At 34.3% G+C, this 27,964-nt stretch overlaps 2 protein-coding genes across 4 annotated transcripts; one reads left to right on the top strand and one right to left on the bottom strand.

Moving 5' to 3' along the window:
- Positions 1 to 545: 545 nt before the first annotated feature.
- On the bottom strand, positions 546 to 2,728 carry LOC141552904 (uncharacterized). Its single transcript, XM_074284820.1, has 2 exons — positions 1,671 to 2,728; positions 546 to 1,085 (listed from the first exon to the last, which is right to left on the bottom strand). The coding sequence occupies exon 1, from the start codon at positions 2,726 to 2,728 to the stop codon at positions 2,015 to 2,017; it is 714 nt and encodes a 237-aa protein (XP_074140921.1). The 3' UTR covers positions 546 to 1,085; positions 1,671 to 2,014.
- Positions 2,078 to 27,793, top strand: RAB14 (RAB14, member RAS oncogene family). 3 transcript variants are annotated; one of them, XM_074292945.1, is made up of 8 exons: positions 2,078 to 2,361; positions 14,035 to 14,093; positions 15,274 to 15,327; positions 17,206 to 17,383; positions 22,515 to 22,581; positions 23,971 to 24,058; positions 24,468 to 24,498; positions 25,468 to 27,793. In XM_074292945.1, exons 2-8 carry the CDS (start codon positions 14,042 to 14,044, stop codon positions 25,643 to 25,645), a joined length of 648 nt encoding a protein of 215 aa, XP_074149046.1. In that variant the 5' UTR covers positions 2,078 to 2,361; positions 14,035 to 14,041; the 3' UTR covers positions 25,646 to 27,793. The 3 variants fall into 3 exon arrangements, with proteins under 3 accessions (XP_074149046.1, XP_074149047.1, XP_074149048.1); XM_074292946.1 differs by lacking the exon at positions 24,468 to 24,498 and having other exon boundaries at positions 2,113 to 2,361; positions 23,971 to 24,090; XM_074292947.1 differs by lacking the exon at positions 15,274 to 15,327 and having other exon boundaries at positions 2,223 to 2,361; positions 14,035 to 14,122; positions 17,168 to 17,383.
- The last annotated feature ends 171 nt before the right edge of the window (positions 27,794 to 27,964 follow it).

Genomic DNA, 27,964 nt, shown 5'->3' with positions numbered 1-27,964 from the left:
GCTTTGGGGGCCCATGTTTTTGATTGGTGAATGTTTACTTTTATCAATCCCAAACAAGACCTATCATACCTATAATTGTGGAACAGTAATCAATCAACATTATTCCTAGAAAGGAAATGCTAATTATCCTATGACTCTCCTTGATCTTGTGACTTCCTTGACCAAAACAATCACCTAGGCTACTATCATCCTAAATATGCTATTTCACCCATTATCAACCAATTATACATAAAGCATTTTCTTTCCTTGAAGACAGAGTCTATTTCACTTTTTAATTTGCATTCCATCACTTCATGTATTGCTAATAAGCATATTCATTTTTTTTCATTCAATTGGAAAACTTCACTAGACATCCTCCATGATGATGGCAAACATTTTTGGGAAATGAGTTCCTTTTCTATGCCTGGTCTGAAGTAAATTGTCAGAAAATCGTCAGAGTTATCTCAGTTACATCTTTCAAGGAATTTTATATGGTTTGATATATTTAAAGAGACTTTACTGGAGGGCCTCAAAGAGATCATTTTAAATTACACACACACACACACTCACAGTGACACTATATATATTCTCTTATTCTCATCAAAATTCATTCCCTTCAATTGATATTTTGAAAAAAAAATTTTAACCTTTAATGAATTCTTTTGAATCCTGATTAAAAAAAAAAAGCTTATCTTAGTGAACTAAGCCTCTAGATTTACCCTTTTGAAATCTAGGTTAAACTGACAGAATGTTTTGATGGAAGGACCTCAAGGATCTTATTTTCCTGATGAAGAAACTGAGGCTCATAAAGGGGAAGGGGTTTATGTAAGGATAAAGATTGTAAATGGCAGAATCAGAACTTTAATCCATGTTTTCTTATTTTGGTCTTGTGATTTAGGCTATTATCTACACGGGAAATATCTGAAATTATCTAGTTCAGTCCTTTACAATGGATCATTTTATATTAATTTCTTGAACTTCAGCTGATCACCATTCACTAGCCCAGCGCAGCGAGAGCGTGGTCTGGCCGATCCAGCTGTCCGCTGCAGACATTGAGAATCTTCAGGGCTCTAGCGCGTCCCTTCTCTCTGATCCGTTCTCCTCTTCTGTAAAACAGTATGGGAGCATCAAAATGAGATGTATATACAGTGTTTTGCAAACTTAAAAAATATTTAAATGTAGTACAAATTTTATCTTATTTTAACTGAAACACGAGGCTTTGGGTTGAAGATTTTTTCCTCTAACTCCTGTGAGCCTATGACCCCCTCCTCCTAGACAAGCGGACGAGGGTGGCCAGAGGATTCGGACAATTCTGTCCCGCACCTATGGTCCCTCCCGGTGTCAGGATCATTTGTGTGATATGGCACTTTACATGATATGGTTGTTAAACCCTGCGGCCTGGCTTTGAGGAAAGTGCCCCCGAGGAGAGCTTGGTCCGAGGGGCGCGGGTCCCTCCTCACTCCCAGACCCCGGAGTCTGGCTGCAGCCCGAGTTTGCCCAGCTGGAAGGGATCCCACTAGCCCGCCCCATCCGCCACCTCCGCATTTTAAGGCAACCTCCCTCCTAAGGCCGGCTGGCGGAGGTTCACTCAGGGGCAAATGCCGAGGCGAACTTTGATTAGAACCCGGTCCTTGGACTGAACAGTTTTCCTACGGCGAGGGATATTTCTCCACGGTACTCTTCTAACTCACAAAGGCCATGTCAATTCCCACGGAACACGTTTCGTGTGTTTCCAATTGTTCCAGTCGGGCAGCGCAGCACACCACAAGACCCACCAGAAAGCAACGGCCAAAACCGCCCTAGTTGGAGATAGTAGTAGCGCAGCTGCCCATGCGCAAAAAACTTCCTGGGTGGCAGGAGAGGCGCGTGTACTCGCGGGGCAAGCGCTGGCGGAAGAAAGTGATGGAGTGAACGCGCCCGCCGCACGCGCGCACACGAAGGAACACCAGACCGGCTCGCGCTTCTGGGAGAAGGGCGTGGCGGAGGGAGGCGTGGCGAGAGAGCTGTCGTCATGGCTCCGCCTCTGTTGCTCCCCTCACTGGCAGCCCGGCAGACTGCGCGCGCATCTCCCCCTTCTTTTGTGGTCCGGCCCATTGCGAGGGTGACAGGAAACCCTGTGTAGGGTGCGCCGCCATCTTGGACGAGTCCGAAGAGGATCCTTTCCTGAGGGAAGCCGCAGGAGCTGCCGCCGGAGCCGCCGCCGCCCCGCGCCTCCTCTTCTTCTCCCGGCCTCCTCAGCCTGTCCGAGCTCGCATCCTCCGCCGCCCAGGGCACAGGCCCGTGACTGTCGCTTCACTTCCTTGGTGCTCAGGGGCCTTCTCTTCCCCTCTTGACGCTTCACGCCCCGTTCGGAAAGCTGCCCAGCCACCAGCCACCCCCCAGGTACTTGACCCCGGGCCGGTCCCCTTTGGGGAGCCCCCAGCCCTTTCTTAGCAAGAGCGCGCTTTTGGGGTGGGGAGAGGGAGGCAGGAAGGCCCTCCCTCGTAGCGCAGTCTCCTCGGGCCTGCGCCTGGGCTAGTGCCTCTGGGTCCGCGGGGGCGGGCTGCGTTCGGGAGGGGATTCCAGGGAGAGAGGCGGCTCCTGACAGTAGATGAGGTGAGGTGAGGCGGGGAGGGGGTCTGCGTCTGGCACTCCGCCGACTTCGTACCACCCTCCTCCTGGTCTGTCTTGGTGCGGGAATGTGGTGGGGGGGCGGGGCGGAGGGGAAGGCGGAAGGTGCTTTCCAACCCTTATTTCCCCTTCCCCCCATCCCCAGGGCTACCCCCTCCCGCTATCACTCTTATTCTTCGTTCTTCCCCCAGATCTTTGTTTTTACTCTCGCTGCCCTTAGAGATGCTAAAAGAAAAGGGCGTGTTTTCTTAATAACCTTTCCCACCTCTTCCACCACACACCCTTTCTAGAGGGGAGAAATGGCATCTCCTGATGAATTTTAAGAAACCGGACAAATCGTTTCCTGTGTGTTCTTTTTCTCTCTGCCTTGTAACAGAATTTGTATTTTATGCTTTCGCTTGTGCTCTTGCTCACTCCTCTGCCCCTGGGTTACAAACGTGGCATTTCCCCCGAGACAGCTACAATCTTGCCCTGAACACAAAAAGACTTCTTTTCAAAGTGCTTCCAATTCCCCTTTCTCAAGCAACTTGGTTTTACTGCAAAAACCCTTGTAGATTTTAGTAGAATGCTACTTCTCAAGCTTGGAAACGTGGATGTGTATCTAAGGGGCACTGTGTTTTTGGTGTAGGCTCCCGCGAACTGCAGTAGAACGGTGTCCAGATTCATTCTACTCAAGATGGCATCTAATAATTTAAAAAAAGCAAATCTATCTCAGGGATTCCCTGAAAGGGTTGTAGTTACCACTCAGGGTATTTGGAATGTGATTACTCTGGAACCCCTTACAGTGTTGGTGTGGGAGGCGAATAACCATGTTCCCATCAGGTTTCTGGGGACATGACTTAACCCTTAGCTAAATCTTACCACCTGATTCTCCAACCATGTCAGTTTTTCTAGGCTGGCTCAACACTTTTATAGAGTTTTTTTTCCAACTACTTATTTGAATTGTATGTAGCACTGCAATCGATACACCTTACAGTTTTAGCACCAAGATATGCAAATTGACTTTGTTGTTGTTGGTGGTCGTGTTTGCACTACCTAGTTGAAAATTTTTTGAGGTCCCGGGCCGCCTATGATCACACGTTTTAATTTTTTTCTGTCCACTGGGATTAGTGAATATTTAGCATGATGTGTGTGGGGAGGGTGGAGAGTGTTGAACTTGAAGTCGGGAAGAATTGAATTCATGTCCCGTCTCTCGTTTTATCTTTTTGAGCATGGCAAGACACAGCCTTTTAAAAACTCAAAGTTTCTTCTTTTTCAAAATAGAGAAGATAATAGTTCTTAAAATTAACAATTTAGGAAGTATTCAGAAAAGTGATATGAGCTGCCAGATTATTTGAGAAGTATTGACTTGTTATTTTCTGTTTCTGCTGATTTGAAGAATGGAGAAAGGGAGCTAATTTTTCCCTGTGAGAATTACCAAGTTTGTGAATTAACAAAATCAGAATTGGTAGGCTCTTGTGATTGGCCTTCATAGAACTAAAATACTATATAAATTATTTGTTGACTGAACAGAGTATAACATACAGCAGAGTATGTTAAAGTGAGGTTCTCCTTTAGATGCCCAAAATCCAATACTTTTCTTGTGTAATTTTTGGGCAATTATTAGGGCTTCTGAGGATCTGTAAGATTTGTTAACTAATCTCGTAATTTTACATAAAGACTAATATAATTCTGAATTAACCTAAGTTTTGCCAAGAAATTTTTATAAAATTAAAGGAAATATTGAAATGCACATTCATTATTAAATGTTTCCAAACTACTCTTAGGCATGCAAAACACATAGTTATTCACTAGGTTTTGATTTACATACATTTTAAGTCCAGAATTTAACTTTTTTTTTTTTTTTATAAACTGGCAAAATAGGAAGGGAATAAGACTGAATTTAAGAGAGATAATTTTATGAATATTTAGAATTATGAACTTTGGGGTCTATTTTGAAAGGTCCAAAAGTCAAGTGAGTTAGTGTTTGTAATTCAAAATTACATGTGCACCTGTCTTTATTAATCTTCATTCTTTGAAACAGTTTATATTTTAATAAAGCTAAATTAGTTTTTATTCTTAATGCTTGGCTCATTTAGGTTGCAAACAAGAAGTCATATTAGGCTACTTTGAATATTTCTACAAGTGTTTTTCTCTTTTGTTGAAATACAACCTTTGTGAGACATTGTACATGATAGATAAAATTGATTTGTTTTGAGGGCCAGTTAAACTATCAGACTGTTGAATTTGAATCAGCAAGAACTTGATATTTGATTTACACTTTTAAAAGTTTCTAATTCTTAGAAATTGAAAGCTAGGTATAATTTGGAAACAGTTGTCCTCAAGTCATAATTAGAAATGCACATTACAAGCATCTAAATTTATTTTACTATTAGTATTACTGGTCCTTTTAACTTTAGTCTTAGTAATAAGGATCTCTTTACTAACTTCAAAACAATTATTTCTTCCACTTTTCAATCCAGAGTGTTATCATGGGGAGCAAGTGAGGGAGTTGAACTTGACATTTTGGGGTTTGTGATCCATTTTATCTAATTTCTTTTTAAGTAATTGAAGTTATCCGGATTTTTTTTTTTTTTTTTAAGAAGTATGCCTTTCTCAAGTATGCTGAGGATTTTTATCTGTGGATCTTGGGAGTAAGAACTGTTTATAAATATAGCTTTGCAATTGAATGACCTTCATGAGGAAAGAAGTTTTAACTACTCAGATTGGCTGCTCAATTATTCCTGTCCACCTGATAGATCAAATGGTACTCTGCTTTAGTAGGCCTTTACATACACAAAAAAGCCCAATTCTTGATAACTAGGAACGAAATCCTTTCTTGGCTTAGGTGATATTCTGGTAGAATATTTTCTTGCAGAAAAATATTTTTTATGTTGTTTTCTATATAATTAAAGAAATTTTTATCTTATCTAAATGAACTATATGTTAAACGTAAGGATAATCAGACAGGAAAGATTATTGTTTAATTTAAATCAGTAAATTCAGTTCAGAATATTGCTTTATTAGCTTTTCATACCATAATTAGGATTACTATCTTAAAATATTTGGATTTCTACTTTTAACTTTTTATTAGTAGTGTGTTATGTAGTCTGAATTTGGATTTCTTCTTTTGAATTGTATTATCTATATTTCCAAATTTTGATATTTCAAAAGTTTGTCTCTGATTCAAAAGAGGAAGATCTTTAGATCCAGTGAATTGAAACCATGCTTTTGTTTCTTGCACATCCATTAAGTGCTTAATATTACTATATTCATGTTCTTGCTAATATGGCTTTTCATTCATACAAGTCACTAAGTGACTTGCCTAGCATCACACACTTCCTAGTGTCAAGTGTCTGAGTTTAGATTTGAACTCAGGTTCTCTTGACTTCAGGGCTGGTGCTCTATCCACTACACTAACTAGCTGCCCCTCTATTATAATTTTTGAAAACAAATAATAACTTGATACCAAAAAGTTAAAGGTAGTGAAGGGTCTTTTAAAATGTACTCAAAATTAGTCAAAGTAAGTGGAATGAAAAGGTGAAAGGTACAGATTTATCACTTATAATTATGAAACTATATATTTTTTGATAACTGGTTTTTGTTTCACCCACACTTCCCAATATATCACTTTCTCAGAGAGCCATCTGATTTTTTTGATGATTTTCTTTCCATTTACATGTCTTTCTATGCTTCTCATTTATTAAATATAATTTCAGGCATTATGGTTATTTTCAAATTATAGCATCCCATACTTATAAATTTACAGATAATTCATCTTGAAAATTGAGAAACTAAATCAGCTTTCTAAAACTAAATATTCTTGACCTAAAGTAGGATTTCTCCTCCCTACTTTGAAATTACATGTTTTTTAAAAAAAAACAAACAAAAAAACCCAACCCCTCCACCTCTACTTACTACTTTGAAATGATCAAGAATAGCCTTGAGATAACTCTTAATATTTTTTTTTATAGTATTTGTATTTAAGTTTTTAAAAATACAGTGCTAGTTTTACATGGGGGTTATAGCAGTAAAAATTGTAAGTTTGTAAGGATTATTAGTTGTCTTCCTTAGTTACAAAAGTGTCATGATCTACAATGCTATTGTGAATTCTGTTAATTGCATTCTTATTAGAACCCCAGAAACACACTTCTCTGCTATTTCTCCCCTTCCCTTCCACTACTGACCCTCCCCTTCCCTCACCTTCCCCCTTTCTTGAGTATTATTACTTTACTGTTAAGGTATGGGCTAGTAGTGGCATCACACCTGGAACAACCTTGCTTCTCAGCTAACACTTAAAAAAAAGTAGGAATAGAGATTAAGAAAGGGGGTTCTGATTGATAGATCTTCCCATAGCTATGGTTTCTCTTTGAGCCTTCCTGGCAGTTTCTTTGAAATCCTTCTAAGTTCTATAGACATAGGAGTAGTTGGAACCAATACCCACCAAGCTGTTGAGTGATTTCATTCATGCTGCTGTTTCCCCTTCTGTTTATTTCCTTGAAGGCTGAATAATTTACCTGGCCTCCTAAATTTTGGAACTGGGGTCTAGAAATAAAATAGATCTTCAGTTCAGCAATCTGTTTTTACAATGCACAGTGTATTTTTATTTGTTTATAATGTAGTTTTCTTGGTGTGCTTTTTCTGAATATTCTCCTAAGATAAATTTTACTATGATATTAATGTTGATTCATTGGAATCAAGAGTTAGTTGGAAGGGACCCTTGATCATCTAGTCCAAAGGCACTTATGGTTCTATGGATAGATTTCAAGATGTCTGTGAACTTGAATTGGGGGTGGGACGACGACATTTCCTTCGATTATGAAAAGTCCATAGGCTTCAGCAAATTGCTTTTTTAATCAAAAAAGGTTAAGAATCCCTGATCAACTATTAGAAACACCTTGGGAATGTATAGTGGGTTAAAAAAAAATCCTTGAAACTACTTACTTTAAAAACACCACTCAGAAACTTTTGTTTACAGCTAAAGAAAGTTCAAAGGTAGGTAAAATGGACTGTTCTCCTTAGTACCTATATTGTTTATCAGATAAGGAGAAAAAAGTCCTTCCTTAAAAAAAGATTAAGCACAAGATAGTATTTCTTAAACAAAGTGATCAATATAGATTGATCAGTATATATGTTTAACTTGTCATAAAGTCTGGAATAATACCTTACAGTTAAACTAAACTAACCTGCAGTTTTAATGGAAAGACTCAATGAAAAACAAAACAAAAACAATAAACAAAACTTGAAGAATAGAAATAGTTTGTCTTCAATAACAAAGATTGAATACAATTTTCCTTTAATTATCTACTTTTGAATTTTGAATATACTTTTTAAGGAACTCAGAAAATTTGGGAATAAGGTAGAGTTGGAAAGAAGTATTCTAGTTGAAAACTTTTCTTGACTTTCTAAATAGTCTATATTAATAATTGGAATACTATTTTTTAAACAGTCAATTGTTGGAGACATTTGAAGAAAAAAGGGAAGAGAAAGCTGTTTTCTTTGGGAGATATTAGAAAGCTGGTAAACTACTAAAATTAGAATTTTTGCTTTGTAGTTGTGATTGACTTTCAGTGACTTTTTAAAATATGGATTAAAATCCATAAAAATCCATTAAAATCCAGAGCTAAGTCTGTTAAAGTTGATCAATGCAGTGCTGCTCTTGTCTATCATGCTCTCCTGGTTTTTCTCCCTTCACTCAATATCAGTTCATTTAAATTTTTACAGGCTTTTTAAAAATCTGCTCATCATTTCTTATAGTACAATAATTGTATTCCATTATATTGCTTGTCCACTCTCCAATTATGATGGTTATCTCCTCAATTTTCAGTTCTTTGACACCATAATTTATGATTCTCACAAACACATTGTGATATAGATACTCCAGGTAGTATTCATTTTACATATGAAAAAACTGAAGGATATTACCACAAAATATTTTGTATATATTATGTTCTTTCCCCCTTTTTATGATCTTTTTTGAGATCAGACCTAGTAGTGGTATTGTTGGATCAAAGGGTATGCACAGTAAAACATTTTAAGTGACTAGCCTCATGGATCTTTAAACTAGGAAAAAGGAAGAAAAGAAACTGAAAGGAGAAAAAAAGTTGGGAAGAAGAACCAATTACTAACAATAAAGGTTACTATTTAACATAATAATGTTTTGAAGTTTTGCAAAATGGTCTATTCCCTTTTGATACTCACAATTATCCTGTGAGGCAGTTATCTCCATTTTACTGATAAAGAAATTGAGGCTGAGAGAAATTGTGACCTGAATCATTTGACCTGAAAAGTCACATGAGCTGAGGATTTGAACTCATATGTTAATGACTTCCAAGTTTGGCACAATCTACTTTGTCTCCTACCTTTTAATTTGGTTTTTAAAAGTCATTTATTAACATGTAGAAATCGTAGATCATCCTTCTCTAAAATTCATCTTGTGATGTAGGGTTTAATAACCAACAGGGACAATTTGGTATGTTTATTAATCTTCCATTTGGCAGAGAACATTATATATGATAGAATTAGACTTAAAAATCTGGAAAGACACCACCTCCACCCCCCTGCCTCCCATAAATAATAGCTTTGTAATCATGGGCAAGTTACTTAATCTTGCTCATTCTTTAGTTTTTTCATCTGTAAAAGGAGTATCACCTGGACTACATCAGAGTGAGGATCAAATAGGACAATATATCAAATATTTTACAAACTTTACAGTGTTACATATGTAAAAGGCATTAGTATTTTCTAACACCCTTAGCATTTAAAATTTTTTATATGTGTATGTGTATACACATATATACACCCACACTTTACACTTTATATATATAGCACTTTATAAACATTAAATGCACACTGAAGTCAATTGCTATTATTTATTACCTTTTTCTAAAGTAGAACCAAATAAATTATAGAATAAGTTCAGGTTTGAAGAACTCCTGTTGATTACTTGTAACTTTTGTGATCAAGATAGAAAATGGGGGGTTGGGTTTGGGGGCAGTATGAGAGTATCGATGAATGAGCCTCCTCAATTGGGAGCAGTTGTCTGCAATTCAGGTTTTCAAAATAAGCTATGGTAGTTTATGCAAATGCTTTGGTAGATTCTACTAATCAGTTAAGTATTTACAATGTGCCTGCCAGGCACTGTGATAAGTGGAGATGCAAATATAAAAGAGAAACAGTTCCTGCCTTCATGACGCTTCTAACATAACCAATACAAGATAACTGGGGAATGGAGCAAATGGGAAAAACCCAGTGATTCTAATTACATTTCAAGCATAGAAGGCAGAGCATCATGTCCTTGGAGGTGCATTATAAGAAGACTCTAAAGGTTGATATAGGCCAGGTTGTGAAGAATTTTACCAAAGAGAGGCATTCATATTTGAATCTGGTAGTTATAATAGAGCCTATCTGGTGTTTGGAGGTGAGGGAAAGTGGTGACCTTGACAGGTGCACATTAGGAAAATCACTTAGGCAACTTTTTCCACAAAGGATGGTTTGGAATAGGGAGAGGTTTGAGGGGGGGGAGATTATTGTAATTCTCCAAATAAGTGCTTATGAGAGGCTGAAAGAGAACTTTAGTAAGCTCAAAAAGCTTTTGAATATTCCCTGGAATCAGGTCAGCCTAGCAGAAGCACTAAGGTTAGTCTCAGAGTAATGAATTTGTTGGACCACGCTGAGTGATGTCAGTTTTGTAACATGTTTAAACTATATTGGATTGCTTGCTGCCTTGGGGAGAGGGAGAAAATTTTGGAACGGAAGGTTTTGCAAAGACGAATGTTGAAAACTACCTTTGCATGTATTTGGAAAAATAAAATGCTATTTTAAAAAATCTCCATTAGATGGAGAAAGTACCTCTATTGAGAAATCCTTGATCTAAGATCTAAAGTTTGTATGGTATTACAGGCATTCCCTTTACTTAGAGCTTACTAGACTGATGAAATTACAAGTCTTGATCAAATAAATTAGAGTAACATGTTCAGATATTATCTTCATTTTTGTGAAAAGTTGAGAGTGAATAATTCCCTGATCACACAAGTTGGTGTTATTGTGGTGTTTTGTTATTCAGCTCTGTTACTTTTATATTCAGAATTAATCAAAGATCTCCAAGTTAGAATTCAACATTTAACACCTACTGTGTGCCAGGAGTATAAATACAAAGAAAAAATTCCTTCTTTCAAGATCTTTTGTTTTAATGAAGAAAACAGCAAGTACTTTTACTTTTTTTATTCATTCATAATTTTATTTCCCCTTCTTTTTATTAAAGCATTTTATTTTCAAAACATGCTTAGATAATTTTCAACATTCACCCTTGCAAAACTGTGTGTCAATTTTTCCCCCCTCCATTCTCTTCATCTTCCTGCATGGCAGGCAATCCAATATATAACAATCACATTTAAAAAATACAGAATATAAAGAAAATTAATATAAATTTATATAGATAAAAGACACTTGCAAATGGGAAAGATTTCCTGTAGAGATAATGCTTGAGCTGCATCCTGAAGGAAAATGGTTTTCTGAGATGGTAATACATTCTAGTTAAGGGGAATGAATAGCCAGGGCAAAGGAACAGAGATGGTAGGTAGTGTCAGGTATGAGGGAGAAAGAGAAGACCTGTCTTAATGGATTGCAGAATTTGAGGAAGGGGGAAAGATATACAATTATTCTAGAATGATGAGTTGGGTCTAAGTTATGAAGGACTTTGAAAGCCAAATAAGACAATAGGTAAATTCTCTGATTGATTAAATGCAGAAGTCAAATTTGGGGATTAGGAAAATCATTGTGATAACTGTGGAGGATGATTTGGAGTAGAGAGAGACTTGTAGCAGAGAGACCAGTTAGGAGACTATTGCAGTAATCTGAGGGAGAGGTGATGAACACCTGGACTAAGGCAGTTGTTATGTGAGTAAAGGGGAGGCAGCTGATAAGAGAGATACTGTGTAGAAAGAAACAACAAAATTTGAAAACTGACTAAATTAGATATGTGGGGTAGGGGAGTGACACATTAAGCATGACACTAAAGTTGTAAACTGATTTTGTGTTTGTATGTGTATGTGTGTGACACCCAGACTATATCCTTAGTCGATGGGCACAGCATATGTGATGAATTTGAAGAATTTGAAAAATAGTGGTGAGATAATTGGCAAAAATAGGAGGAAAAGAGAAAGCATTGTCAAAAATATCTAAAAGATGAAAGAATATCCAGAAGGAAAAGGTGATTGGTAGTATTAAATGCTGGAGAGGTCAAGGAGTTAAAGAAGATTGAGAAGATGTAATCAAATTTGGAATTAAGAGATCATTATTAACAGAAAGCTGGTCCTAGAATCAGGAAGACTTCTTTTGTGAGTTCAAATCCAACTTCAGACACTTATTAACTGTGTGAGCAAATTACTTAACCCTGTTTTACTTCAGTGCCCTCATCTTTTAAAAATAAACTGCAGAAGAAAATGCAAAACCACTTCATTATCTTTGCCAAGAAAACTCAGTTAAATATGACCGAAACTACTCAACAACAATAAAGGGGAAAAGTGGAAACCTTCAAGAATAAATGACTTGTTCAGGGAATTTGGGAAAGGGTAATAGATAAAGGATAATAGCAGTTGGGAGTGTTGTAATCTTGTGAGGATTTTTTTTTAATGATGAGGGAAGACATATATTTGTAGGCAACCGGAAAAGAACCAATAGGGAGAATTTAAAGAGGGAAGTTACAATATGTGTTATATACTGGAACATATAAAAAAGGGGTAACAATAGCAGGAATGGTACTTAGAGAAAGTTTGGCTTTCTGAGAAACAAGGTCACCTCTTCAGAGATTTAATAAAGGAAAAGATTTTGGGGAGAAATTCACAAAGGTTTTGTGAAATGAGGGGAAAAGAATCTTAAAATGAATGACTTTTTTTTTTTTTTTTTTTTTTTTTACCTTGATGAAGTATAAGATGAAGTCATCTTGGGCATAATCATCAAAGAAAAAAATTGCATCAACTTTTGTGAAGAATATCAGGGAGGAATAAAAAAGACTGCCTTGCTTTGGATGAGGCTCAGTTGAGATTTGATAACATAAATTTGTAGTATAAATATTCATTATGGTCATGCCATGTGACTCATTCAACAGGAGTTGAGAGGAGGAGGAGGAAGGGAGATGGTGGTAGTAATCCAGAGCTGGGATTTGGTCAGGCATTGAGCATTGACAGAACAAGGGAATGTGTATTTAAGAGTAGAGGCTAGTATACTTAACAGTAAAGAAGAGAAAGAAAGAATGAAAAATGATGGATTTTGAGGTACTAGGAAATAGAAGAAGCAGCTTCTGGTGGAAGACCTGTATTTTTTCAATATATGAGTACCCCATTGAGAATTATAGGTTATATGAGACAGGAGGCCTGAAATAGCCAGTGGGAGAGTGTGATATTTTTCTTGGAAGATTTAAAACTATTGCTGTAGATTAAGTAAGGCACAACTAAAAGTAGATTACAATCATAAAAGCAATTTAAAAAATCAATCATTTTAATATCATTTTCCTCCCAAAATAGGGCGTAGGACAATGCCTTTTACAAACTGTAAAATTAAATATTTATTTTTTTGGTAATGCTTGTTTGGATAGAAATATTCAACAAAGAAATAAAAACAAAACCTGGTCTTATAGGCTCCATCATTTTTCCTTTTTTTTGGGGGGGGGGACATATTTTAAAAATTGATTTAGAGAAGGAGAAATCTTAGAATGTGAAAGGTAGTTTTACATGTCAAAAGAGAATAGAAGGATGAAACATACTTGAGCCACAATGTGAAGGTCTTAGTTTCATCTAAAAAAACCCTTCCTGACAATGAGGGTGGTCAGATACTCTCATGACTGTTTCTATATACTTTTGTAGTCTGTGCTATTATTTGTACTGTCTCCTTTTCTTGAAGTCTTTGAAAATGGGATCAAAAGTGTCCTGGGACCTATTAAGAGAGTGGATGGACAGTTGTAGATTTTACAATCACAGAAATAACTTAAGAAATTGATATTGTTTTAATATAATTTTTCAGTCCCTGAAAAAGATTTATAAAAATGATGGATGTAATTTTACAGTGCACTTTAAAGTTAGAATGTTGTTCTGTACAAATATCCTTTCAAAGTTAGCTATTTGTATGGGGGAAAGAAATATTTCTGAAAGGTTAATTGAAAATTTGTTTCCAAAGCTGATTTTGATTTTTATTATTTTTGTTTAATGCTTAAAGTTTTAAATTGCTGTTCTTGGTAAATAAGATTTCTCAGGTGCATAGTAACTTTAAAGTAAAACTTATTATTAAACCAGTTGACCTCAAGTGGATTTGCATGCATTTTTGATTCTTGATTGATTCTAGAAATCAATTTTACTGTAATCTCATAATTGCAAATGTTTAGTGATCAGTTTTATGTATTTTTATAGAGTATTTCAAATTTAAGTAAATTAACTTGTACGCTGTTAAAATAATAGTCTTTTTTATTTTTAGTGCCACAATGGCAACTGCACCTTACAACTACTCCTACATCTTTAAGTACATTATTATTGGTAAGTTACACATAATCATTTTATTTTGAGTTCAAAAATTGTAATAAACTGGGAAGTTTGCACACTGAAATTTGTGTGTGTGTATACACACACATATATTATAAAACTAACTTTCTTTTATAAGGTTTATTTTTTTATTTTTATGTTAACTGTTTGCATTTTGTTCTGAATATTTTTTAAATACAATACTGCATATGTGGCTTTATTAACCTGTTTTGTTAAATGATGGAAGTATATGAGAGCTCTAATTCTTAGTCAAAAAGCATAACGATGGTAATGATAATATAAATGTATCAGCATTGCTAGGAAGTGATTATAAAATAACCTAGAAGTGATCTTTCACTAAATTCCCAAAATTGGTATAGAATAATGTAGTTTGCTTAAAAGGTAATATTAACAAATCAGAAAAAAATTTATTTTTTCCTGCTGCCTGCCTGCTTTCATGATAATATTAATCCTACGATTTAAGGTTTCACTTTTCTCATTGATAAGAAATTTGGATTAGATGACCATCTCTAAAACCCCTTTCAGCTCTGAAATCTACGATTTTATGATTGTTGATCAGTGTCCTGAATTGGTTGTATTGTTACCATAAAGCATGTGTTAAAAAAAAAAATAATCCTATTCAGGAAATAAATTATTGTAGTCACAAATGTCATCTGTTTAGTTAGGCTTTTTTGTTAATAATGTTTTTCAGTGACAATCCACTTTGGATAGGATAAACTTGAGAAGGGGAAGTATATGACACATGTAAAATGCATAAATTGTAGCTTTCTTTTGGTTGTATACTAACTACTTTTGTCTGATCTTTTTGCTTTCGAACAAAGATCAAAAAAAGAATACAAAATATTTGCAAGTTGAAATAGGTTTTAAAAAACATTAAAACAAAATCAGAGCAAAACAATATCCAGGCTCCAGTTCATGAGTCATTTTAAAGCAGTTTGATACCATATTCCACGCAATTAAGAATTAGAATAGGCCTTTTATCATCTTAGAATATGACCTTAGTAGAACTACTTGATGTACATTCTCAGATTGAAGAATATCACTCTCTTAAATGTCACTGCCATATTAAATAATATTGTGAATCATTAAAACCCATTATGTCAATGATTATGACTAATAGGAATAAAGAAAGAAATTTACCACCTGAAAACACTAACATATTCTTTTTTGACAGGGGACATGGGAGTAGGGAAATCCTGTTTGCTTCATCAATTTACAGAAAAAAAATGTAAGTGTAAATTTTTAGGGTATAATCTTATTTATAGCATTATCTCTGCTATTTGTAAGTAAGAGTGTCTTTTGTACTGTACCAATACACAGTTGCAGCCCACTATTTTAACTGTGCTTATCTTTGTGAGCAGTGTTGCTTTTCTAGTTTTGCATAGGACAGAAGAGTAAGCAGAAAGAACTGAACATTCACTAACATTTTCATAATATTGAATTTTGGAGTCTAAGTTATTTTTTTGTTTGATTCACGCAGTATGGAAATATAAAGCTTTTTAAAACATTAATATTTAACACCTAGTTTTCAAATAAAATATAGGTTCATAGTTCTGAATTGATTGCTGATAGTGATAGAAGCCCTTAATATCTCTACAAAGCAGAAATTATAATTGCTCATTTCATTGTGTATATGACCTGTAAGGTACCTTCCACCTCCAGAGATCTTGGAAAAATGTGGCATGTATTAATCACTAATTATATAGCAATAGACTTGAATAAAATACTAATTTGAGAAAGTTGAATCTCTTTTAGATTAATATATGTCAGATATGATTAAATTAAAAGTTCAAAGGTTTGACTGTTTAATTTTTTTTAATAGTGGGAGAGGCACAAATTTTTTATGAAAATGCTTTTCTAAATATTAGAGATGGTTTTTTGGTATTTCTGTTTATACCATTATAATTAGAAGTAGAGTTACATAATGTGTTAGGTAGTGCCCCAATGCTTTTATCTTTTCTTTTTTTTGGAATATGCTCAAGAATATTGGTTTAGCAATTTCATATCCTGTTTGTGGAAGAAAGGACTAGTAAAACTGTACATTAATCAGGTAGATGGCTAGAAGTTCTCAGCGTGCATATTAAATAACTAAACACAAGTTTGTTTTTTTTCCTAAGACAACTGATGATAGCTTTCTAGAATAAAAAAATTTGACCAGTGACACAGCTTTTTTTTCAAGGGGAGGTAGTACTAGATTATCTCTAAAGATAAATTACAAAAAAAGTCATTAAAAAAAAACTGCAGTTTTCATTAAACTATATACTAAATAATATATCTTATAGCACTGAGTTTAAATAGTACAACCTTATCACTTGATGCATTAAAGTACTTAATTTTTAATTAAAATTCTTATTTTTGCTTGATAATCTGGCCCAAGTCTGATTTCTTTCAGGACCTTGAATTTCTTGGTATGTAATAGTTATAGTGTAATAGTCAATACTAAGGTATTACATTAGCAAATCAGTCATTCAAGTGTACAAAGAATTTTTTTCCTTCTGGTTTTGTTTGAAGGTATAATTTCAGAGGCAGCATAATGTAAGGTTTGGAATGCTAAATTTAGGATTGGGAAGACCAGAGTTAAAAATCATGTCTGACTGGTACAAACTTTGATCATGTGAAAATCACAACTTCATTCAACTTCAGTTTTTTCTGGAAAATATAATAGCTCTTACCTATCCTGAATGGTTGTTGTACAGTTTTGATGATATAATGTATATGAAGCATTTTATAAACTTTAAAGAACTGTATAAAAATTAATGATTTGAAGGCAGAAAATTTGGAGGCAAATCATCTCCAAAGGCACAATCACATAGTCTCAATTTCCTCCTTCATAAAATAGGGAAAACAGTATTTGCCTGCTTTTAAAAAACTTTAGTGGTATAAAAAAGGGTGCTATTACTACTGTTCAAGATCTTGTAATCTTTCACTTAAGACTAAAAGAATTTTACCTCTCAGGGTCTCAATTTCCTCATTTGTAATATAAGGGGGTTGAACTAATTTGTCTCAAAAGTCTCTTCTATACTTCTAACATTTTGTGATTCTGTGACTTGATTTTTAGTAGACACTAGAAGTTCATATATTATTTTTTCCTCTCCTTTGATGGCAGTTATGGCTGATTGTCCTCACACAATTGGTGTTGAATTTGGTACAAGAATAATTGAAGTTAGTGGCCAAAAAATTAAACTGCAGATTTGGGATACAGCAGGACAGGAACGATTTAGGGCTGTTACACGAAGCTACTATAGAGGAGCAGCGGGAGCACTTATGGTCTATGATATTACTAGGTAAGAAATCATATCTCATCTTTTTTATAAAATTATTTTGTGTATATTTGTTGTCTTATTTTATTTTATTTTTTTGCTACTGTTTATTAGATATTTGGGTTTCTTGATTGTTCCTTAATTTAAATAAGGCAAAACTTGAACATGTATTACTGTATTAATTTAAATGTAGGCCACATCCCTAAAACTGACTAATCTTTGAAAGAAAAATAAAAAAAAATTAAAGGCTGAAAAGTAACACTGATCGATAAGCCACATTAGTCTTGGGGCCATACAGAGTGCCACCTTCTTCCCAAAAAGAATATAGATTGGACACAAAGATATATAAAATGTGTGTTGGACTACTCTTTTAGTCCACAACAGTTCTAAATCTATTGCTTTTTGGGAGTACAGAAATCTTGAGTGTATTTAACAAGAACATTTCATTTTGCACGAATTTTTTCTTGACATCAGATAAATACTGAAGAATTACGCTTCTTGGCTTTTAAAATCTTTGTTTCCATTCATTTGATATCAAAATTAAAACTGAAAGAATGTACTTTTAGAAATTTAAAAGTTGTAGTGCAGATTAATAAGAAACAATCTTATATTTGCCTTTGGAAAGTATTTTATTATTTAACTGTGTCTCTTATTTAAAAATTCACAAATAACTATATAAAACAATGAAGTTATACATGATATAATTTGATATCAATAATGAATTATATTTGGGAAATGAAGAAAATTTTAATTCATTTATTCCCTTTTCATAACTAAATGAAGTCCAAAACGTAGATAGGGCCTTCCACAATTTTAGTCCAGTCTTATTTTCCAGAATTTCCTCTTAATGTACTCAAATACAACAGTTGATTGGGGCTATTTGTTGAATAGAATGTTTTCCTGATTTCTTGTGTTTACAAAGTTTGCTCTGTCTATAAAATCCTTTTCACCTCGTCTTTTCATCTTTAATTATGCTTCCTTCAGTGCTCAGTTCACATACTTGCCTCTCTCCCATGAAACTTGTCCTGATAATACTTGCTCTCATAATGCTTTTTTCTATCTCTTCCCTCCAATGAAAACAGGTTTCTCATCCTTTCTATCACATTTTTCCTTTTCTGTATTTTATTACCCATACCATCATGTAAATTTCTTAAGAGTAGGGATGATGTCAACTTCATTTGTTTTATTTCACAGTATATACTGTTTTGCATGGGCACTTAGATTTTTGTCAATTGAATTTTTTGAACTGAATATCAACTCATTTGTTTTGCTTTATATTTGCATTCTTGGAATATAGATTGTATTGTCTCTCAACTTGATAGAAAGAAGTGTAGCATAAAGGTTGTAAGCTTCTTTAAGATTGTTTAAAAATACTATCAGTATTATGTAATTTTTAAAAATTAAGATGGATAGATTCAAGTGTTTGGGCAATCTTTTTGCAGTTAGTAAAATTTATTTTGTTTGACTTCATTTTTTTTCTTCAATTAGTGATGTAAGTTAAAAGCTCTCATATTATTAAAAGCTCCTAATATTAAGAAAAGGTTATCTCCAATAAAACCTATCTTTCCTGAATGACATTACAGTTGAACACCATCACTAAGAAAGTTCAGACATGCAAAACAAGATAAATTTGGTAGTTGTTTACATTATAGCAGTTTGTTTTTAATTAAGCAAACATTTATTCAGTCTCTGCTATGGCCCAGGCGCTGTGGATACATTTTTTTTTTTTAATCAAATATTTTAAATTCTTTGGGGTGGGAGGGGGAAATTATATGTAGAGGTGGTAGTAAGAACAGCAGTTCCAATTGAGGGGATCAGGAAAGAAGTGGCATCTGAACTGTGTCTTTAGGGAAGTCTTAGGAATTCTATATATGAGAATATTCTAGATGAGAGGCAGTTTGTAGTCACAAAAGTGGGAGATTGAATATCTTGGATAACTTACAGCAAATCAGTTTGGCTGAACTAGACTACATGAACTGAAGTAATATGAAATCAGTCTTGAAAGAGATTAATTAGATTGTGAAGAGCTTTAGAATTTTATATATTTTTTCTTAATGCCAATAGGGAGCCATTGAAACTTTTTAAGTATGGGAGATGACATATTTCTTGTTTTCCAAAGTAACCACCTAAGAAACCTAAATGCTTACAAAATTAGGCTTATGAACATCTTTTCAGAAATATGCTCTTGCATATAAAGTAAAACTGTGTGGTAAACGTTTGACATCAATCTAGCTATGGTTTTTATTCTTTTCGTTTGACAGAGAATCTAGTGGTTATATATCAAAAAATGCTAAACTCTAAAGAAGAGATGTGATATTTTGATTGATTTTTGACATATCAATTAGGTTTTCTTTTGGAGTGAGGACTTCCCTGAGAAAAGTATGGTGAAAGCATTAAATCCCACTTACATCCTTATAAAAGGATAATCTATTTGGAACAATTTCTTATTGTAATAGTTCAAAATATAAATTTTGTATTTTGAAGTATTAAGGAGTTAAAGTATAAAAATATTAAACTATTAAAAGTTATAGATCAGTTTGTTGGAAAAAAGCTTGGGTTGGAATACCGAGACTCCCAATGACCTCCTGGTTTTGTCATTAATTAGCTATGTGGTTGTAAGTAACTTTCCCCCCCCCCCCCCCCCTCTCTGGGCCTCAGTTTATCTGTAAAATTAGGAGATTAGATTTGTAGAGTCCCTTCTGATTTTTAAAATTTATGGGTCTATGAAACTAATTTCTTTTAAACTTTGGAAAAATATCACAGCTCAGTTTTAAAAATTATCTTGTGCTACAAGTTGTTTGGATCTGTTTATTTTGTCTTCCCCATTAGATTGGGAGTTAATCAACAATAAGGACTATTTTACCTTTTTTGTATTTTCTAGTACTTAGTATGTTGCCTAGCACATAGGTTGCTTAATAAATGTTTATTGATAGACTGATTGGTACTGTGCAACAAACAGACCCAAAAGGTGGCCACTTATAGATGGAAAAGGTTATGGAATGTCTATATTAAGATGGAGAAAACACAAGAGAGTGATTCAGTATATTCCAAGTAGTTTAGTTACTTGGTAAATAAAAAAAAATACTTGACATTTGAATTGAGAATTCATGAGAAATTTTCCCAGTGCTGGCAAGCTAAGCTGTTTAATATTTAGAATATTATAAAGTAGTAGAGCCAAAAGAGGCTTTTAGAAATTATCTAAATTTATCTAGTTTTTGTCTGTCAGTTTTATAGATGAGGAAACTGAGGTAGAGCAATTTGCCTAAGCATACACAGTAAGTTAGTGGAAGAACTAAAAATAGATTCTTATGTTTCTTGATCTCAATCTAGTGCTCTTTGACCCCTACACAAGAACCTGTTGAGATTTCTCAACATTAAATATATTGCCTTTTTGGCCAGCCAGTTGTATAATGTATGGATTTTTTTTCCATTGATTTAAAAAAGGGCCCTTCCAGCGAAAAATCAATTGGAACTATGCCCATAGAGCTATAGAAGTGTGTGTACTCATTTCGACCCAGCAATACAAGTAGGTCTATTTCCTAATTAGATCAAAGGAAAAGGAAAAAGACCTATTTGTACAAAAATATTTATGGCAATTTTTTTTTTTTAGCTGAGGCAATTGGGGTTACACAGGTTACCCTTGCCAGGTTTACACAGCTAGGAAATGTTAAGTGTCTGAGGCCAAATTTGAACTCAAGTCCTCCTGACTAAAAGGGCTGATGCTGTATCCACTGTGCCACCTAGCTGCCCCGACAATTCTTTTTGTAATGGCAAAAGAAAAGGGATGCTCATCAATTGGAGAATGGCTGAACAAAGTGTAGCATATGATTGTGATGAAATATTTTGCTATTTAAGAAATTACAAGGCAGAATGGTTTCAGAAAAACTTGAATAGATATAATACATTTTAAACTGATAAAAATTGAAATGAGCAGAAACAGGAGAACATTGTATACAATAAAAGCAATATTGTGCAATGATCAACTGTGAATGATTGACTTTTCTTGATCAAGACAGTGATCCAAGACAATTCAGAAGGAATGATGATAAAAAGTGCTAAATACCTCCAGAGAAAGAACTGATAGGAGTCTGAATGCAGACTAAAGTCTATTTTTAAATTTTTTTCTTTTTTTTTTGGGGGGGGGAAGGGGAATGTAGCTTATTTTTTCTTTTGAAGTGTGGCTAGTAAGAAATGTATTGACTGACTGCATATGTATAGTCTGTGTCAAATTGTTTGCCTTCTCAAAGAGCTGTTTAAAAGGGAAGAGAGAATTTGGAGGTACAATTTTTGAAAAAACTAATGTTAATTATATGTAATTGGAAAAATCCAAATTAAAAAAAATCTGGAATTCAAAACATTAGAAATTTAATCAACATATTCAGACATCAGCATAAAATAACTCAATTTAAGGATAATTGTTACAGTTTCCTCTTCATCTGGTATTGGCTAGGTCATTTTTACATTTAATTTGAATATTAATTTTGTGATCAGATTTTTAGTTTTGACTTAACTCTAGTCACAATCTTTTTCTACTGGATGTTTTTAGATTTATTGCTTGTTCATTGATATTGCTAAGGAAATTGTGAATTGCGATTAAAATCACTCCTTAAATAATTTTATTTGGTATTTTAAAAATATTACATTATATTTTTCTGCAAGACTGAAAGAATTTGTTCTTATGTTTTGTTTTTGAATGAAATTTTTAACTATTTTTCAGAGAGATGCTTGAAAGTAGTAAAGTGTTGTTGTTTTTTTTTTTTTTTTAATTGTTTCCTCTTCATCGGGTATTGACTAGCTGTATATTTAATTTGAATATTAGTTTGTGGTTAAATTTTTAAGTTTGACTTTAGTCACAATATTTTTCTGCTAGATATTTTTAGATTTATTGCTTGTTCATTGATATTGCTAAGGAAATGTGTTGAATTGCAATAAAATTAGTCCTTGAAAATAACAGTTTTAGTATTTAAAAAATTATTGTTCTGTTATGAGACAATCTATGTTGTATGCTTTTGAATGAAAATTTGCTTGATTAAAGCAGTAAAACATTTTTTAATCTTGTGGTTTTAGATAGTTCAACTAAATTTTAACTGTAGATTGTTTCTTTGTATGGCACATGTATCTTAGCTGTTAAAATTTTCAACTTCAATTTTTACAGAAGAAGCACATATAACCATTTAAGCAGCTGGTTGACAGATGCAAGGAATCTCACCAATCCAAATACTGTAAGTTGAATGACGTTTTGTTATAATGTTTTAGCTCTAAGTTTAAGGAATTTACAAAAACAAAACTTTTCAGTGATGTGACTGAATTTGTCTTCTGAAATACAAACTGTTATGTAATTTGTCACTAAGATCATTAAGGAAAAATGTATTTTATTCTTTTATTCTCAACTTTTTCATGTTCTTTCCATTGGTTGTATTATTTGTGGAAGTGAAAGATATGAATAGAACTGGCCCATTATAACCCATAAAGTTTCAATTTGAGACGATTAAATCTGACCAAACAAATGCATGCATTTTATTTTATTTATATTACACTTAAGCCACATTTTATGGGAAGATTTCAGGTTATAAAATATTTTGTGTAGGATATTGATTTGGATTTTAGTCGTTGAATTTTGTTCACTGGCCTACAGAAATTCTCACATTCCTTTGTAGCTTAAATTACACTGTTTATATACACATGTATGCACACATAATCCCTTGTATTCAGGATTAGTTATGCTTAATTCCTCTTCTTAGTTATGTGTCCAAAGACTGAAGGTACATCGGTGTGTATATGCCAATATATTATAATGTTGGCAGTCTGGGAAACTGGGTGGTATTATGGGGTGGCAGGAGTTTCCTACTGATATCTCTGTCCCTGGCAACTTTTGTGTTTCTCTTCTCAATTTCCCTCAAATGTGGTATAGTGGAAAATGCACTGAACTTGGAGTCAGAAGACCTGAATTTGAATCCTGGCTCTGCTACTTACTAGCTGTGTGACCTTAGGCAAGTCATTTAAACTCTTAGGGCCTTCACTTTACTCATCCATAATATGTAGGGGATTAACTAGATGATGATATGCTCTAAGATTCCAGATTTTTTTCCAGCTCTTAATAGTCTGGACCTTCTTTCCTCCTCCTCCTCTATGAGCCCACAGCAGACTTGAAACCTTGTTGGTATGCTCCCCAGACTTTGTCAACTCCTCATTTCTCCTGCAGACAAAGAGAATGGTATTCACATCTCCAGAGATTATCCTCAGTCCATTATTGTCCTGGATGGTGTTTGCTTCTCAGCGTTTTTATTTGTAGGGACAGGTCAAAGAAAGGAGGAAAGCTGCCATTCAGGGGATTATGAAGAATTCATGGGGGTATAAGGTAGTACAAGGGATTTTAGAAATATGCACCCTAGGTTGGGATTATATAGACTTAGGAAAGGTTATGTCATTATTCAACTTTTATCTACAGTGTTCCTTTGCAAGTCTTATACTCAGAATCTGACCAAAAAATGGGCTTAGGTCTAAAAGAAAGTCCTATTATCCATCAGCCTTTAAATATTATATAATTTGCATGGTTGATACTTTGTTGGTTACTTGTGTATAAGATATGTTTATTTTTTGTCTCTAATCAGGTAATAATTCTCATAGGAAATAAAGCAGATTTGGAAGCACAGAGAGATGTTACATATGAAGAAGCCAAACAATTTGCAGAGGAAAATGGTGGGTTTCCTTTAAAGTCTTTTTTAAAGAAGGTACAGCCCAGTCATAACTTGAGAAAATTATGCCCAAAGACAGATAGAATTTGAATATTGAAAATTGTTTGACATAGAATAAGTTCATCAAGTTGCAGGAAATCAGGAGTGAAGTAAATAAAAAACTGGACATGGGAATTTACAAAAATAGAATAGATCCTTAGTCTGATGTACAATACAGATGTTATGGTCCCTTACATTTATATTCTTTTAGTTGTTATGTAAGAAAACAAGTTATTGGATGAGTTTAGATGAAAATTGAGTTATATTTTTGTGAAAGCTGTTTTCAGGATTGTAAAATGACTTAATGGTTGAGTATTTTTTTTTTTTTTTTTTGTTTTGTTTTGTTTTGTTTTGTTTTGTTTTTTATGTTTTAGGCTTATTGTTCCTTGAAGCAAGTGCAAAAACGTAAGTCATTATAGCTTTCAATGTTCCACATAACTATTTCAAGATATTTACTTGATGTTGCTAGGTTAGCTTTAAATGAATGTTTTTGTGGCAGGAGAAACAATTAAGATTTTCATGAATAAAAAAGCTAATTTTTTGTGTGTCTTGATTACAGTTTTTTGGTAATTAAAAAAAAACTTTCGTTTATGTTTGATATCGACAACTCAAGCTCAATCAGCACTTTCATATGATACTTCTGATTGAAAATATAAAACATGACTTAAATGTTTAGTTCTTAAAATTCACAGCACAGTTAGTAAACATTAGGTTCCCATTACTTTAGGCTTATCTCTTTCAGAAGAAATAGTGAGGGGATTGTTAGTTTTGATCACCATATAAGTCAATAAAATTTTGTGTAAGGTTCTGGCTACAACCCTGTGCCTTTAAAAGGCCCAACCAAAAATCTTCTTAATGCACGATCATAAGGGTGATGGGTGAAGATACTGAAGGCAGTATCCTAAAATTGATTTGATTCTACATACTTGTATAGTTGAATTTCTTATTGTGTGACCTTTCATGGAAATAGCCAAAGCTAAAATTGTTGAATAGGAAGGAACAAAAATAATTCTTATCTTTTTTTTTTTTTTTTTTAAGACACCATTTAAGTTCTATTGTTTCTGTAAATAGCTATTTCTTGCCCTTGCTCCTTGAGCCTCAAAAGTTTGAGCTGTACGTGAGATTGATCTCTATCTGTCCTAAAATGTAGTTAGCCTATCCATACTTTTTGCTATGAAAATACTTTTTTGGTGTGTTTTTTTTCCTTACACCAACTTGTGTGCTAAGAAAGCCATGGCTGAAGTAGCATTAGGGTAGATGAGTCTTCAAAGAGGGAGTGATTATGGAAAGGGTAAACAAGCATGGAGAATTTTGGGTGGTGAAGAAAGGGTAAAGAATATAGCTCTCCATTGATCTTGTAAAATTGCTTCTTAGGGGAGAGAACGTAGAGGATGCATTCCTGGAGGCTGCCAAGAAAATCTATCAGAATATTCAAGATGGAAGTTTGGATCTGAATGCTGCAGAATCTGGGGTACAACACAAACCTTCAGCTCCGCAGGGTGGACGGCTAACCAGTGAACCCCAACCTCAGAGAGAAGGCTGTGGCTGCTAGTGACCTCAATGCCATAGTCCCATTTCCGACTTCACCTCTGTCTGTTGGAAGCAGCACTTTTTACTGCCTCCTTGTCTTCTGTACATCTTACTGGGTTTGATTTAAAAACTCTGCTGAGAAAACAGGTTAACACAATACTAAACTGCTAAACAACTTTAGATGTAATCAGGTCCTCAAAGGCAAGTAGAGTAATAAACCTCTCCTGCATGGTAAAGCTAGAAGTTTTTTTTCCCCCCCCTTGATTGTCCTTGTGATAGTTATGTCACCAATACATGATTTAAACTGAGCACTGATGCTGGACTCATGATTTTTAAACTTTTTTGCAGGGCTTTGTTTATCTTGGACAGTTTTAATTTAATGGTCTCTTAAGTCTTTATCCCCACTTCTAACTGTTCCAAGTATGTCCATTATAACAGATAAGTTTATTTGCTGTGAAATGACTTCTGACAGTAGGAAAGGGGTTCTATAACTGCATCTTTTTGTTGGAGAAATTCCCTGTTGGGTGGGTTTTTTTTTTTCCCTTCTTCTTGCAGGGGTATGTACGTTTACTTCTGTCTTAGCCTAGCACAGGGAAAATATCCATTTATCTTTTTTCTTGTGCTCAATAGCTTTAGCTCTTCCTCCCAACCCATTTTATCTTTCTCTTTGTTAATGGAACGTAAATATGTATAAAATTTGAAGGAACTGAACTAACAAATACATTCTGTGTATATGATTTTAATGAAGAAAATAAATTGATTACTGGCATTAGAACAGTATATAATAAAATACCAGTTTGTACAGTATGACTTATATGTGACCATGTTCCTCCTATTTTCCCATTTAACACAAGGAAATAGACACAACTGCATTTCACTAAGTGATACTGGCTTAAATTCCTTATCCCTGGCAGTTTTTGGAGCATTCATTTGCTGGCAGGGAACATTGTGCTGGGAAGAGCTCCCAATTGGAAAAAATTAACACTATCAGTACTTAACGATTGCTGCCTTTGTTCCATCTCTGCACTACGGTATATCTGCTGTTCTCTTAACCCTGTTTTTGTGCAATCAACAATGTGCTAACCTGCTTTTCTCTTTTGTAAACATTTTTGCATTATTGGGCTGCATTTCCTGCCTTACTGTATAGGAAAAAAAAAAAAGGCTGGGTTTATTATTGCACATTTTAAGCTTTTATACCTTTATCTTTTTGGAGTGGTCAGTTTCTGAACTGGACAGCCAGAATGGCAGGTCTGCTTTTAGGGGATTTTAAACTGTGCATTTTTTAGCACTACAGTGAAATCATTTCAGTCATATGATCCCTCTTATTTAAAGCTTTGGGGGCCATTTTATGCCATGTTGGCATAAGTAGTTTTGTAAAAGGGAAAGTATTTCTAATGGTGTTTCAGTGCATATACTGACAGGATAAACTTTACACTAGCTAGTTTGGCCAATCAAGTGTTTCCCTTCTGTGGACTAATTTAAAATTTGTTTTATGTAAAGAAAGCTTGGATGCAGTTGTTATTTGAAGACTGCTGGGTAAACTTTGGCCTGTTAGAAATAATGCATTTAGCAAAACTGCAGTGTTTCAAGTACACATTTTAAATCCCTGTTGCAGACTCTTAAGGTGAAATTCTCTATTTGTCAGAGTTGTAAAAACATGGTGGTACTAGAATATTGTATAGTCATTGTTAAAAGCCAAAACTGGAATGTGCAGATGATAGGATTTGGATAATTTTATGCACTGTCCTTTTTTTGTTTGTTTTTGTCTTTTTTAAAAACAAAACAAAACAAAATATTAGATTCCTGATGTAGATTGGTGAATACAATTGAATTTACGGTTGCTCCATTTTGCTGAAACAGTTGCACATAAGGGGTTCACCCAGGGACCATGACCTACTGGCATATATAAATGTGTGTGTGTTTGCGTGTGTATAACACACGCAAACACACACACACAAACCCCAATTGGGACATAAGGTAGAAATCACGATCTAAAGATTACAGCTTGTTTAGGTGCGATACCCTGATTCCCAAGTTAGTTGCAGTGGGTCTTAATTGTTTCTGTGACAGAAGGATTTGTTCAGACTGCTGTACTCTTCATTTGATGTAACAAAATGCTATTAATCTAAATATTTGTAAATAAAGTACCTGTATCTAGATTAAATTATAATTAGTTGCTTTATTTTGTGATCTATAAGATTTAGACATACTACAATCAAGCTTTTGGCTTGACAAAAATTGTTGGTTGCCAGGCCAGACTCCTTATTCATAACAAAATGAAATGGCATTATTTGTTAACACTTAACCAGATTATTTCTAAGTCTTAGAGCTCTGGAGTTTG

Source organism: Sminthopsis crassicaudata, chromosome 2 (genome assembly GCF_048593235.1).
Source record: "Sminthopsis crassicaudata isolate SCR6 chromosome 2, ASM4859323v1, whole genome shotgun sequence".
Lineage (NCBI taxonomy): Eukaryota > Metazoa > Chordata > Mammalia > Dasyuromorphia > Dasyuridae > Sminthopsis > Sminthopsis crassicaudata.
This window is presented reverse-complemented; position numbering and strand designations above follow the sequence as displayed.